The following is a 15,920-nucleotide window of genomic DNA, read 5'->3' on the forward strand; positions in this document are numbered from 1 at the left end:
TCTTTTCTTCCATCTCCTGTTGAGTTTGTAGGTGTTCAGAATGGTTTGATCCCTATCCAGCTGAATTCCTGAGAGGAGACGAAATCCAGGTCTCCTACTCCTCCGCCATCTTGCTCCGCCCCCCCAATTCACCAAATTTGACAGATTTGCCAATTCTATGAATATATTCATGAAACATATTTTTCTTGAATATATTCTTATGAATATGCTCATTGCTGGATATACCAAATTTACTGATTCTCATTTTGAATACATTTACTGAATATAGTCAAGATGAATATAGTTTCAAATGTAAACATTCTTATGAATATATTCACGAATATATTATTCTTATGACTTTATCTAAAATGTCTGCATTGCAATGGGAGTTTTCCCATTTATACTGATTTCCTTTGAACTCTTGTCTATTTCTGTTTTGCCAACATTTTAGCATTTTTAGGAGGATTCTTTTGCAAATTTCTCAAATAGCATATCAACTTTAGAAAAACTATCCTAACCAATATGAATTGCCAAAAACTTTTAAAAACTACATATAAAAGTAAACTTTTTATTCAAATATGCATATAGAAAGGTACATAAATCACAAGTGTCCTACTTGATGAATTATCATAAACTGAACTCACCTGTGAAATCAACACCCAAGTCAAGAACTGGAATGTTGCCAGCCCTAAACAGCCCTTCCTCATGTCCTCTCTCAAACATTACCCCCTGCAACCATTGCTCTGTCCACCTTCTTTAAAAGTTTTGTCTGTCTTGAACTTTATAGAAACAGTATACTATAGTATGGATAATTTTATGTTGGTTCCTTTTGTTCAGCATTATCCTTGTAAGTTACCCTATTGTTACATGTAGCGGTGAGTTATTCATTTTCAGTGCTGCATTTTTTCCCATTGTATGAATACCATAATTTATTTAACCAATCTGTTCATAATTTAAGAAAAAAAATGACTAGAAACCACTCTAATACCCATCAAGAGTAATGCTGTTATTAGGTCATAGAATATGTACCGACAACACTTATCATTCATTTTTATGGCTTATTTTTTTTTTCAACTTAAACTTATACCTTTATTTTGTTGCTAATTTCATGATGTGTATATAAAGTATAGTTGACACACAATGTTATATCAGTTTCAGATGTACAGTATAGAGATTGGACAAGTCTGATATTATGCTATGTCCATCACAAGTGTAGCTACACTATATAAGGCTATTATAATGGCATTGACCATATTCCCCATGCTGTACATTTTATCTCCATGATTTATTTATTCCATTACTGGAAGCCTGTATCTGTCACTTCCCTTCTTTCATTTTACCCATTCCCTCACCTCTCTCCCTTCTGGCAACCATCAGTTTGTTCTCTGTATTTATGAGTCTGTGTCTGGTTCTTGTTCGTTCATTTTGTTTTTTATTTTTTAAATTTTTTTTTTAATTTAAAATCAATGAGCTAACATATAGTACATCATCAGTTTTTGATATAATGTTCAATGATTCATTAGTTGCATATAACACCCAGTGCCCATCACATCATGTGCCCTCCTTAATGCCCATCACCCAGTTATCCCATCCCCCCACCTACCTCCCTTTCTGCAACCCCCAGTCGTTTTTTAGATTCCACATATAAGTAAAATCATATGGTGTTTGTCTTTCTCTGTCTGACTTATTTTACTTTAGCATTATACTCTCTAGATCCATCCATGTTGTCACAAATGGTTAAGATCGCATGCATTTTTATGGATGAATAATATTCCATTGTGTGTATCTTCTTTCTTTCTTGGTGTACTGAAAAATTTCCCCCAGCTTTATTGAGCTATGATTGACAAAAATTATATATATATATTTAAGGTGTACAAGTGTATATACTTAAGATTCACAATTGTATATATTTAAGGCAGTGGCTTTTTATTTTTTTAATTCCAGTATAATTAACATACAGTGTTATATTCAGTTTTAGGTGTACATTATAGGGATTCAACAATTCTATACATTACTCGGTACTCATCACAATAAGTGTACTCTTAATCCCCTTCACCTGTTTCACCCATCCCCCCCCAACCTCCCCTCTGGAAACTACCAGTTTGTTCTTTATATTTATGAGTCTGTTTTCTAGTTTGTCTCTTTTTTTCTTTGTTAGTATGGTACTGGCACAGAAATAGACACATAGATCAATGGAACAGAATAGAGAGCCCACAATTATATGGTCAATTAATCTACAAGGGGGGCAAGAATATACAATGAGAAAAAAGTCTCTTCAACAAATGGTGCTGGAAAAACTAGACAGCTACATGCAAAAGAGTGAAACTGGACAACTTTCTTACATCATACACAAAAATAAACTCAAAATGGATTAAAGACCTAAATGTGAGACCTGAAACCATAAAAGTCCTAGAAGAAAACATAGACAGTAATGTCCTTTACATCAGCCTTAAGCAACATTTTTCTAGCTATGTCTCCTTTGGCAGGGGGAACAGCAAAAATAAACTATTGGGACTATACCAAAATAAAAAGCTTTTGCACAACTATATCTTCTTTATCCATTCATCTATTAGTAGACACTTAGGTTGCTTCTATATCTTATCTATTGTAAATAATGCTGCAGTACACATAGGGGTATAGATGTCTTTTTGAATTACTGTTTACATTTTCTTTGGGTAAATACTCAGTGGAATTATTGGATTATGTAGTATTTCTATTTTTAATTTTTGAGGAACCTCCATACTGTTTTCCACAGTGGCTATACCAATTTACATTCCCACCAACAGCGCACAAGAGTTCCTTTTTCTCCACATTCTTGACAACAGTTAATATTATCTTTTTGATTTTAACCATTCTGACATGTGTAAGTGATATCTCATTGTGGTTTTGATTTGCATTTCCTTCATGATCAGTGATGTTGAGCAGATGTGTCTGTTGACCATCTATATGTCTTCTTTGGAGAAATGTCTATTCAGGTCTTCTGCCCATTTTTAAATTGGATTGTTTTTTGTTTTTTGTTTTTTTAAAAGATTTTATTTATTTATTTGACAGAGAGAGACACAGAGAGAGAGGGAACACAAGCAGGGGGAGCAGGAGAGGGAGAAGCAGGCTTCCTGCAGAGCAGGGAGCCCGATGTGGGGCTTGATCCCAGGACCCTGGAATCATGACCTGAGCCGAAGGCAGACGCTTAACGACTGAGCCACCCAGGTGCCCCGAAATTGGATTGTTTTTTGATGTTGAGTTATATAAGTTCTTTATATATTTTGGATATTAACCCCTTATCAGATATCATTTGCTAATTTCTCCCATTTAGTAGGTTGCCTTGTTCTGTCGATGGTTTCTTTTGTTGTGCAAAAGATTTTTATTTTGGTGTAGTCCCAATAGTTTATTTTTGCCTTTTTCCCCTGCCTAAGGAGACATATCTAAGAAAATGTTGCTAAGGTCAAAGTCAAAGAGATTACTGCCCATGTTTTCTTCTAGTTTTGTGGTTTCACAAAATGTGGTATCACATTTAGGTCTTCAATCCATTTTGAGTTTATTTTTGTGTATGGTTTAAGAAAGTGGTCCAGTTTTGCTAGCACCATTTGTAATCTTTTCCCCATTGTAAATTCTTGCCTCCTTTGTCATAGATTGACCATATAATTGTGGGTTTATTTCTGGGCTCTCTATACTATTCTATTGACCTATGTGTCTATTTTTGTGCCAGTATCATACTGTTTTGATTACTACAGCTTTGTGGGATATCTTGAAATCTGCAGTTGTGATACTTCCATCTATGTTCTTCTTTCTCAAGATTGTTTTGGCTACTTGGAGTCTTTTGTGGTTCCATACAAATTTTAGGGTTTTTTGTTCTAGTTCAGTGAAAAATGTGATTGGTACTTTGATAGGGATTGCACTGAATCTGTAGATTGTTTTGGGTATTATGGACATTTTAATAATATTAATTCTTCCAATCCACAAGTGTGGAATATCTTTCCATTTGTTTTATTTTCTATTTCTTTCATCAGTGTTTTATAGTTTTCAGAGTACAGGTCTTTTACCTCATTAGTTTATTCCCAGGTCTTTTTGGTACAATTGTAAATGGAATTATTTTCTTAATTTCTCTTTGGCTTCACCATTAGTGTATAGAAATGCAACCAATTTCTATGTATTAATTTTGAATCCTGCTACTTTACTGAATTCATTTATTCTAATAGATTTTTAGTAGAGTCTTTAGGGTTTTCTCTGTATAGTATCATGTCATCTACAAGTAGTGATAGTTTAACTTCTTCCTTATCAATTTGGATACCTCTTATTTCTTGTCTGATTGCTGTGGCTAGGACTTCCACTACTATGTTAAATAAAAGTGGTGAGAGTAGACATCTTTGTCTTATTCCTGATATTAAAGGAAAAGCTTTGTTTTTTACCATAGAGTATGATGATAGTTATAGGTTTTTCATATATGATCATTATCATGTTGAGGCATGTTCCCTCTAAAACTACTTTGTTGAAAGTTTTTCTCATGAACAGATGTTGAATTTTTTCAAATGCTTTTTCTGCATCTACTGAAATGAACATATGGTTTTTATCCTTTATCTTGTTGATGTGATGTATCATGTTGATTTATAAATATTGAACCATCCTTGCATCCCTGGAATGAAACCCACTTGCTCGTGAATGGGTTTTTTTTAATGTATTGTTGAATGCAGTTTGCTAATATTTTGTTGAGGATTTTTACATCTATGTTCATCAGGGATATTGACCTGTAGGTTTTGTTTGTTCGTTTGTTTGTTTGTTTTGTAGTGTCTTGTCTGCTTTTCATATCAGGGTAGTGCTGTCTTCATAGAATGTATTTGGAAGATTTCCTCCCTCTACTATTTTTTGAAAGAGCTTGAGAATAGGTATTAACCCTTCTTTAAATGGTTAGTAGAATTTACCTGTGAATCAGTCTGCTTCTGGACTTTTGTTTATTGGGGAGTTTTTGGATTACTTATTCAATTTTGTTACTAGTAGTTGGTCTGTTCAGATTTTCTATTTCCTTCTAATTCAATTTTGGAAGATTATATGTTCTTAGGGCTCTGTCCATTTCTTTTAGGTTCAATTTGTTGGCATATAATTTTTCATAGTACTCTCATAATCCTTGGTATTTCTGTGGTGTCAGTTGTCACTTCTTTCATTTCTGATTTTAGTCATTTGTGTCCTTTTTTCTTGATGAATAGGACTAAAGGCTTATCACTTCCGCCTGTCTTTTCAAAAAACCAGCTCTTGGTTTCATTGATCTTTTCCATTTTTTTAAAAGGCTCTATTTCATTTATTTCTGCTCTTTTATTTCCTTCCTTCTATTCACCTTGGACTTTTTTTCCCCCTCGTTCTTTTAGGTATAAGGTTAGATTGAGATCTCTTTTATTTCAAGTAGACCTGTACTGCTATAAATTTCCCTTTTTGAACTGCTTTTGCTGAGTCCCAAAGATTTTGGATAATTGTGGTTTCATTTTCATTGTTTCCATGTATTTTTTGATTTCCTGTCATTTCTTATTGACCCATTGGCTGTTTAGTACATGTTGTTAGCTTCCATGTGTTTGTGTTTTTCCAGTTTTTTCTTGTGATTGATTTCTAGTTTCATACTATTGTGTTCAGAAAAGATGCATGATATAATTTCAATCTTGAATTTATTAAGACTGTTTTGTGGCCTAACATGTGATCTATCCTGGAAAATGTTCTATGTGCACTTGTAAAGTGTATTTTGTCATTTGGGGATGGAATGTTCTGTGTATACCTAAGTCCGTCTGGTCTGATGTGTCACTGAGCAACACTATTTCCTTATTGATTTTTCTGCCTGGATTATCTATCCATTGATGTAAATGGGATGTTAAAGTCCCTGCTATTATTGTATTATTGCCAGTTTCTCTCTTTATGTCTGTTAATATTTGCTTTATGTATTTAGGTGCTCCAATGTTGGGTGCATAGATATTTACAATGGTTATATCCTCTTGTTGGATTGACCCCTTTATCATTATGTAATGCCCTTCTTTGTCTCTTATTGCAATCTTTGGTTTAAAATCATTTTGTGTAAGTATTGCCACCCTGGCTTTTTTTTCCTTCCATTTCATGGAATATCTCTTTTCTATCCTTTCACTTTTAGTCTGTATGTCTTTATGTCTGAAGTGAATCTCTTACAGGCAGCATGTAGAGGAATTTTTTTTTAATCCATCATGCCACTCTAGAACATTTAGACCATTTGCATTTAAAGTAATTATCAAAAGTTATATACTATTGTCATTTTGTTATTTGTTTTCTGGTTGTTTTTGTAGTTCTTCTCTGTTCCTTTCTTCTTCTCTTGCTCTCTTTCCTTGTGATTAGTGACTTCCTTTAGTGTTAATCTTGGTTTTATTTTTTTGTGTATCTATTACAGATTTTGCATTTGTGGCTACCATGAGGTTCATATATAACATTCTAAGTATATAGTAGTCTATATTAAGTTGATGGTCACTTAAGTTTGAACACATTCTAAAATAACTTTTTTACTTCCCCCCCACTCCACATTTTATGTATATGGTGTCATATTTTACATCTTTATATATATGCGTTTTGTTTTTGTTTGTTTTTTTTTACTTCTAGTTATGGCCTTTTCTTTTCCACTTAAAGAAGTCCCTTTAACATTTCTTGTAAGGATGGTTTACTGGTAGTGAACACCTTTAATTTTTGTTTGCCTGGGAAACTCTTTTCTCTCTCCTTCGATCCTGAATGATAATCTTGTTGGGTAAAGTATTCTTGGTTATAGATTTTTTCCCTTTAAGCTCTTTGAATATATCCTGCCACTCCCTTCTGGCCTGCAAAGTTGCTGCTGAAAAATCAGCTGACAGTCTTATGGGGGTTTCCCTTGTATGTAACTTTCCTTCTGTCTTGCTGTTTTTAAAATTCTCTATCTTTAATCTTTGATATTTTAGTTATTGCATGTCATAGTATAGACCTCCTTGGGTTCATATTATTTGGAACTCTCTGTGCTTCCTGAACCTAGATGTCAGTTTCCTTCCCCAGGTTAAGAAAGTTTCAGCTATTATTTCTTCAAGTAAGTTTTCTGCCCCCTTTTCTCTTTTTCTGGGACCCCTATAATGTGAATGTTTATTCACTTGATGTTGTCCAAGAGATCACTTAACTTGTCCTCATTTATAACCCTTTTCTTTTTGCTGTTCAGCTTGTTTGTTTTCTATTACCCTGTCTTCTAGATTGCTGATCTCTTCTTCTTCATCTGCTAATCTGTTGATTCCCTCTAGTATATTTTTCATTTATGTTCTTTAACTCAACTTTTTTTTTCATATCTTCTCTTTGTTAAACTCTTTATCAGGCATATTGCTTATCTCCATTTCATTTTGTTCTTTTTTTGAGGTTTTGTTTTGTTTGGAGCATATTCTTCTATCTCCCCATTTTGCTTGACTTTCAGTCTTTATTTCTATGAATAGGCAGAACAGCTACTTCTCTAAAATTTGGAGGAATGGTCTTGTGTATGGTCATCCCCTGTGTAGGCTATGTGTGTCTGTGTGTCTGGTGACTTTGGCTGGCTGGGGCTGTGGCTGGTGTGGGCTGGGGTCACCCTGGTGGGATGGCTGGAGCTGAAGTGGTTGCAGGCCAGGGTGGTCATGGGGCTCTCTGCACAGAGAGTGTCCTGGAAGGACAGCTGAGGCTGAAGTGGGTACAAGCTGGGAGGTCCTGGGGATCTCCACATTACAGCTTTTTTTTTTTTTTTTTACAATTATTTACTTTTAACTGTTTTTGAAGATTTCTGCAAACTTTTGGTTAGATGGTTCTCATTTTAGATCCATAGCAACATCTTATGGAATGTTCAATTTGGCATAAGCTGAAAATCATGGGATGGTTTGGTATTCCTATCACCACTCTTAATAATCGAAAAGCATATTCCATAACTAGTAGCCAAAATTTGTATTTGTATCCCAATTTTGTGCATCTGCCAGAAGTGCATAATACCTGAAGATGGGCTAGAGCATCCAAACTGGAATGAAATACTGAAGTTTCAGTTACTGTTAATCTTAGTTTGTATTTCTAGCAAATGTATCATTTAAGGCATTGGGGAGAAATTATTAAAATGCTTAAAAGTTGGGAAAAAAACTTAAATGATATTCAACAAGATTTCAAGTAAACTATTAAATCAAAGATACCATCAACTACAAGGCATACCATTATATTATAGAACAAAAATATGGGAATATTATATTGGTGACATGTTATAATTTGACAGGTATTTTCTTTCAAAAAAAAAATAAGACAGCATTTCAAAAGAGGCAGAAACAGTCCCATAATATGTAAAATGCTGAAATTTAAAATTTTAATCACTAAGTTTAAAAAAGTAAAAGTATTATATTCTTGTGTATATCCATATAAAGAATTATTAATAACCTTTGGATATATGCAAGAAAAGATATTCTTTAAATATATTAACAAGAATTGGCACATTCTGAGAATGGGCTATTTGTTGAATTGGCTTTCGGCAAATTTACCTGCTTCCCTTGGAAGTGGGCAGGTACGGAGTAAATCAATCTGTTGAGGTGTGGGTATCGTCTCTGCCCCTCTGAGAGTTGAAGACTAGACTTCGTGGTGGCATCATCCTGGCATTCAAGGGGACCAGCTGCCCTGGCCCAGTCTCTGCAGGGCTCTGATCTGCCCCTCCTCTCCTAGCTATCCTGCTGGCCTCCCGGGAGCTGATCCGCAGCAAGCGTTTAAGGCAGATGCTTGAGGTCATCCTGGCCATTGGCAACTTCATGAACAAAGGGCAGCGTGGGGGTGCCTATGGGTTCCGGGTGGCCAGCCTCAACAAGATTGCAGATACCAAATCCAGCATTGACAGGTGGGATCTTGTCTGCTTCCTTATCTTCCATCTTACCCCACCCTGGCCTCTCCCTTCCTCCTCCCATTTCCAACCCTAACTCCTTGCCTTTTCCCCCTGACCCCTCCCCCTAGTTTCTTCCTGGCCTTCATTCCTTTACCCCTGAACTTTCATCCACAGAAACATCTCTCTGCTCCATTACCTGATCATGATCCTGGAGAAGCACTTCCCTGACATCCTAAACATGCCCTCAGAGCTACAGCATCTTCCAGAAGCTGCCAAAGTCAAGTGAGGGGCCCTTCCAAGTCTTCTTTCTCCCTGTGATCACAGCACTCTTGTCTAAATTTCCTTTCATTGCTACTGTGGGATGACTAGGAATGGGCAGTGTCTCAGGGTCTGCTTTTAGGAGAACCAAATGAAGACTGGCTACTTGTTCTCAAATCCTTATTTCAGACATGCTCCTAGGAAACACAGTGGGGAAGTGAGCCAGGGGTGGGAAGAATACTAATAACGGAAGTATTATTAAGCCAGCTACCCCTGGGACATCCCTCCAGGGAAGTCTATGAGACCGCTTAGGACACTTATTCAACTTATCCCATCTGAGAGGTGAGGGAGCTAGGATATCATACCCCATCTCCTGTCAGTCATTGGCTGAGTGTCTCTGGGCAGGGCATGACTCTGGACATAGGTACAGGCAGAGGGAGCTCTGGGATCCAGAGAAAGTGCTCGCATCATTGGAAGTCAGGATTGTACACTACAATGGATGGTCCAAGGAGATATGGATGTGACACAAATGATATCTGCTACAGGCAAGAAGTCAGACCCCAACAGCCACAGGCTGATAGAAGCATCTCCAACAGAAGCAGAAATGCAGTGGAAAATGGCTAATATGCAACAAGTGCTTACTGCATGCAGGACACCATATTAAGAGTTTTAAGTATTACCTGCTGGTATCAAAAAGAATTCAAGTCAGAAGCCATGTGTTAGAAACCTAATATTCAACGTAACATTTCTGATCTGGAAGGATCTTCAGAATATAAGTTTTACCCCTGTTATTTTATAGAAGCACAGACAGAGCACAGAGGGGAGGTGATTTAGCAGGGCTGGAGCATGGGTCTACTGACTCCAAGGTCATTGCACTTGGCACTGCCATCTGCCTGAACCACCCTCAGCAATTCTCCCTTCCTGTGTGTCTTCCCACAGCCTGGCAGAGCTGGAGAAGGAGGTGGGCAACCTCAGGAGGGGCCTCAGAGCAGTTGAGGTGGTGAGTACATCATCTATGCCTGCCTGGGTTTGAGGGGGTGCTGCCTGTGTCTGTGCTGAAGGCCATACCCTGTGCCAGTTATTCTAGCACCCCAGACAGGAACTTTGGGACACAGAAATGCATCAGACAGGGTCTGCCATCTGGAGGCCTACTATCTGGGGGTCTGCCATTTGACCAAGTGATAGGCAGCGACAGAGCTAGCCCATAGGAAAGGATGACTGGATTATTTAGGGCTTAAATTTAGACTCTCAATGAGGGGACATCTGAGACGAGCGACGTTACTGTCCAGCATGTGTATTGGGCACTAGAGGAGAATGAATCATAAATTGGCCCCATGCTTAAGTCTAATTCAAGTGGATAGGAAAGAGTATCTACATCTCTTGGAAGCCAATTAGGCACAGGTAGCCCATAGTGTGTGACACTGGGCACAGCTATCCCCAGAAATTCCTGCCTTATGTCTCTTCTCCCTGGGTCAGTAGAGGATCTGGGGGCTGCACCCAGGTGTCTAGTCATCACCATTCCTGCTCTGATGGCTTCTCAGATGATATGGTCTCTGGCCCTAGGCTAGCCTAGTCCCATATGGCAATGGCCCCAATCCTTTGTCATCCACATTTAGGAACTCGAGACCCTTCCCATCTTCACTGGGGGAAGGGGGTGGTAGGCAGGTAAGGGGAGAATGAGTTAGAGAATGAAGGTAAATATGAGAAAGAACTTTCCATTGCCACTGTGGTGGTGGAGGGGGCAATTTCCAATTTATAGCCCTTTAAAGTGCTACTCAAAGCATGGCCCATGACCAGCAGCATCCGTTATCAGCTAGGAGATTTAGAAATGCATCTCACACTTGATTCTGCACATGCATCACCTACAGGTCTTGTTGAAATGCAGATTCCCTAGGTCTGGGCTAGAGCCTGAGTGTCTGTATTTCTTCAGATGTCCCAGGTGATGCTGTTGCTGGTCCCAGACCACACTGGGAGGCAAGCATCTGGAGAAAGAAAGATGGCAGTGGTGCATGAGGGATGTCTCACACAATTCTAAGGGTGGCAAAGATTGTGAGATCTGAGGCAGGGAAGGGTGTGAGATGTGGTGACCCTCAGAATTCCTGACTTTTATGCTGGTACCCATCTAACCAGCATATCACTCTTCCTCCTCAGGAGCTGGAATATCAGAAGCGCCAGGCACGTGAACCGAATGACAAGTTTGTCCCTGTCATGAGTGACTTCATCACTGTCTCCAGCTTTAGCTTCTCAGAGCTGGAAGACCAACTGAATGAGGCCAGGGACAAGGTAAGTGTGGCCCAAGCTCCCAGTCTGACCCCCATCCTAACCCCTCCCCCCTCAACTTTTTACGTAGACACAGCTCCTTCACCCATTCCTACCCCAGATGGCCCAGAGGGACAAACCCAGAGTCACAGAGCTTTGAGGAAAAATAATTTCCTCACTCCCTTAAGAAAAGCAATAGCAAATCTGTTGCAAAGATCATAAGCCATTCACCAGGTGTAGGTACCATGTGGTATTTTACATTATTTATCACATGACCTACCTTAAATAACCTTAAAAGGTTATTACCCCATTGTACAAGTATGTACACTGAGATATAGAGAGGTTAAGAAACTTGCCCAAGGTTTCCCAGATGTGATGGACAGAGCTGGGTTAGAATCCTGACTCCAGAGCTCAGCTTTGGTCACAGTTGCTGTTGCCTCTTCCTGGCTTTCCAACATCCTCATGGACCCCATTGGTAGGGGTCCTCACTCAGGAGGTCTGGGGTAAGCCTGAGATGCCCACGCTGGTCCAGGCACACTCTGGGTTGAATTAGAGATGGTAGCTGTCAATAAATGTCAGAACAGTGCCTGACACACACAATTAGAGCTAATGTTTTACATCTATTAACTCACCTTACCCTCACAACACTATGAGGTAGAATCTATTGTCCCCATTTTACAGCTGAGGAAACTGAGGCACAGAGGAGTTAAATTAGCCCAATAACTATATGATCGCTGGGTCCTCTTGAGTTTGTGACCTTAGGAAGTACTTCCCAAGGTCTGCAACTCCTGATCCCATACCTACACCATAACAGACCCAATGGTAGCTTTGGGCAGCCTCTGTCAGCCAGCTTGAATTCCCAACCACCCCTTGGTGTCACCCTCAAGCTTTTCCTTCAGCCTTGTCCCTGCCCTGATGATAGCAGGTGTCTCCCCCTCTCCAGCCCTGCTCCCCTCTGTCAAAGGTCCCCGGCCTTGGACTGGGCTCTGTGCTGACTGGAACCCAACTCACCACACGGGCTGAGCCACCATGCTTTGGGGCGGGGGCAGACTCTCACCACCCCTTTCCCCCTAACAGTTCTCCAAGGCCCTGGTGCACTTTGGGGAGCAGGACAGCAAGATGCAACCAGACGAATTCTTTGGAATCTTTGACACCTTCCTGCAGGCCTTCTCGGAGGCCCGGCAGGACCTGGAGGCCATGAGGAAGAGGAAAGAGGAGGAGGAACGGCGGGCACGCATGGAAACCATGGTGAGAGGGCTGGGCTGAGTGGGATGCTACTGGGGGAGAGCAGGAGGCAGCAGGGAGGTACAGGGTGTCTCAGGAAGCAGGAAAGTGGGGCCAGCTGGTCAACACAGGCCTCAGGGTGCACAGGTTGGAGTTCGTGCCTGCTGGGAGGCCGTTCGTTTGACAGCTGGACTGTGGGTGGCTGCTCTGGCCTCAGCCCACCTCTCACGCTTCCTCCTCCTGCAGCTGAAGGAGCAGAGGGAACGGGAGCGGTGGCAGCGGCAGGGGAAGGCCCATGCGGGCAGCGCGCTGGAGGAAGGCGGCGAGTTTGACGACCTGGTGTCAGCGCTGCGCTCGGGCGAAGTGTTCGACAAGGACTTATGCAAGCTGAAGCGCAGCCGCAAGCGGTCGGGGAGCCAGGCCTTGGAAGTCACCCGGGAGCGGGCCATAAGCAGGCTAAATTATTGACCTGGGGACTGGCCACAGCAGGAGGCAGGAGACGGGGGTGGGCTGAGGGGCTGAGCGGAGGTGGCCGTGATCCTTAGACAATTTGGTGCTCAGTTGCAACGGGCCCTGGGCTGGGCCCTGGGGTGGGGGCAGTGCGTGGCAGGACCAGGGGTCCCCGCACTTGCCTGGAGGGGCTCCTCACATCTCCCGTTCCGTTATTCTTTCTGCATCCAAGGCGGACTTAGACATCCCTGGCAGGCCCTGCTGAAGGAGCCCTGCCCCCCGCCACCCCACCCCCACCCCAGCAAGGGCACATACGTGTTGGCACGCAACTGTTCCAGATCTGGATTGGACAGGTCCACGGGCCTTGTCTGGATTCATGTGCGTAGGGAGTTCATGGTGGGGTGGGCCCCCTGAGGACCAGGGTGAGAGAATGCAGGCCCCCATCCCTCAAGAGGAGGCTTAATGGAACATGGATCTGGGGGCAAACTTTCCTCTTGGATGGAAAAGGAAGAGGCATTAGATAGTCTAGCTAGATAGGTTTCAAAAAAGTGCTGGGAAGACGATACAGGGACCAAGTCACCAGGACACAGAGTAGCAGTGCCTGTTTCCTACATCACAAGTCCTTTGGCCCCTCTTTCGCATGTCTTAAGTCTCTCCCTTCCTTCCCTACCGCCATCTCCCTCCTATCTACTAATCCTGAATCTCAGAACGCTCACCTTTGGGTTCCCACAACTATGGCTCATGAGCAGGTACTTGATGAATCTGGTAAGGGGTTCGAGAAAGACCCCGATCATCACCACACCTCGTGCCTTGGGCCTAGGGACCCTGGAACAAAGCTCTCCTCACACATCCTCTGTACAACCCAACCAGTCTTGAAGCGAGACAGTGACCACAGCTGTTGGCTGGGAATTCTGATAGCCCCTCACTAGAGGGCAGCACTTGAATGCCTAGCTCCACTCTGGTGCTCCCTGATCTACCACTTCCTGTTCATCAGACCCCAAACTCTTTCTCTAAGGTCTGTCTCAGGGCAGAAGCCACGGGGACCTCCCCCTCTGTCCAGCCTGCGGAAGACCGCTTCAAACCACGTGGACCTGGCTAAGGCTGGCCCTGGGGTGTCCTGAGATGGTCCGAAAGGCCAGAGCTGCCCTCTGCATTTACATGTGATCGCTGAGGCATTCAAACTGGGGGCCAGAGCAGGCAGGGGAAGCTAGGGAGATGGGATATGGAGGAGAAGCAGTTTCCCGGGGGGTGCACTGCCTGAAGGAACCAAGGGCAGAAGGCTGGGTACCAGAGATGGGATGGGGGCTCGGACCCACCTCTCAATTCAGTTCTTCAGTCGGACTTCCCAGGGGTCCATTCTGGTCCTCCCATCCACTCCCACCTTCCATTCTGTCCATCTTGAGCTGTCCTTGGTTGGAGGTGGGGTGGGGAACAATGGCTGTGTCTAAACAAAACTTCTATCTTCTGAAAGAAGGAAAGGTCAACTCCATCAAGGTTTGTCTTTTCAATCCATTTCTTTGCCCTAGAGTTGACCTATTATCCTTAGAGTCCGGCCTGCCTGACTCTCCATCAACCAGCTCCTTGCCATTCTATCTCCCCGGCCCTTCTGTTTCTTACCTTCCAACCTACTCCTCCAGCTCAGGGTTATTGCCAGTGGCCACACTGGTGGACTAGGCCCACTCCTCAGCTGCTTATCATCTTTTCCCTACATCAGACTCCTAGGGTAGGGCCAGAGTAGCTGCAGGGGCGGCAGGGCGGGGGGCATAGTGTTGGTGAGCCCAGCATGTGTTGGTTTGAGGCGGGGAGGGATGTGAGCAAATGCAAGCCTGGCCAGGCTAGAGGGGAAGAGGCCAGGCTAGAGGGGAAGAGGCCATCCTGGAGTCCAGGTGAATGCAAGATGAAGGCTTCGAGGAAGAACAGCTGCAGAGGGCTCTGTTATACCCATCTGTCTACCCAGCAGCGCGCCCCAACCCCCCCACCAGAAGCCGGCGTTGGGATGATGGGAAGGTCATGGGTGGGGTCTCTGAAGGTCCTCTCCCAAACTGGCTGGGCTGAGGTCAACCTCCCCTGCAGGGGACAGGGGCGGGCTCTGCTTCTATCACCAGCATGTTCAAACTGTGGCATTCCCACTCGCCATGGAAGACTGGATACGCACCAGGAAAGACAAGGAATATAGAAGTCGTTCAAGACATTCTGGATCCACAGAAAAGCACACTTTGGTTTACCTGTTTACAGAGGACACATACCTTGTTCCAGGGCTCAGGCTTCTCACCCTGAAAGATTTTTTTCCTTCTCTATTTATTATTTTCTATCTCTGGCCAGTAGAATAGCCAGATCTACAACAGTGCCTTGGACCATGCACCATCACAGTTGCCTCAGCAAGGGGCTGGGGCCCCGTGGAGATGGTGGAGGAGTTGGTCCTGGATATGCTAAATGTTTACGCCTATTTGTTCCTTAGTCTTTCCTCAGTGTCCTTCTCACCTCTCCTGCTCCCTTCAGGTAAATTCCTCCAGCTGTCTAATTTTGTGTCCAATGTAAAATTCAGTTAACCTAATCCAACCTGTCCCCTTCTCAGCAGCAGCACCCACACCTCCTTCCCGGTGAGGGAAGACAGGTGTGTTTGGGGCAGCAGGAGGAAAAACAATTCTCCAGGTGGAGAGGGAAGGGTCTGGTCCAGGCTCTCCCCACCCCCATCCCATCTTTACCAACTGGGGTGCCATTTTCCTCCAGCCTTTACCAGGGATGCCTCCATGCCCTGGCTGCTTTACCAAGCTGTCTCAGACGACAAGTGAGGCTAATGTACAAAATCTGCAGCGTCCTTTTTACCTGCACCATTTTTATAAGAATATATTGTAATACTAAAAAAATATTAAATCCATACCATCCCCATCCAGCCTGCCTTGAAACCTGTGCTTTCTTCCCGTGT

At 42.6% G+C, this 15,920-nt stretch overlaps 1 protein-coding gene across 1 annotated transcript in view; it reads left to right on the top strand.

The window, feature by feature from the left end:
* Positions 1-15,887, top strand: part of DAAM2 (dishevelled associated activator of morphogenesis 2) — a 117,344-nt gene extending 101,457 nt beyond the window's left edge. Inside the window, exons 18-23 of the mRNA XM_081827550.1 lie at positions 8,641-8,818; positions 8,978-9,085; positions 10,001-10,061; positions 11,213-11,344; positions 12,398-12,568; positions 12,791-15,887. Coding sequence (XP_081683676.1) covers positions 8,641-8,818; positions 8,978-9,085; positions 10,001-10,061; positions 11,213-11,344; positions 12,398-12,568; positions 12,791-13,012 — 872 coding nt within the window. The 3' untranslated portion in view covers positions 13,013-15,887. The remainder of the gene's footprint in view (positions 1-8,640; positions 8,819-8,977; positions 9,086-10,000; positions 10,062-11,212; positions 11,345-12,397; positions 12,569-12,790) is intronic.
* Positions 15,888-15,920: the final 33 nt, after the last annotated feature.

The sequence above is a fragment of the Leptonychotes weddellii genome, chromosome 8 (assembly GCF_054177405.1).
Source record: "Leptonychotes weddellii isolate Sample4059 chromosome 8, ASM5417740v2, whole genome shotgun sequence".
NCBI classification, from domain to species: domain Eukaryota; kingdom Metazoa; phylum Chordata; class Mammalia; order Carnivora; family Phocidae; genus Leptonychotes; species Leptonychotes weddellii.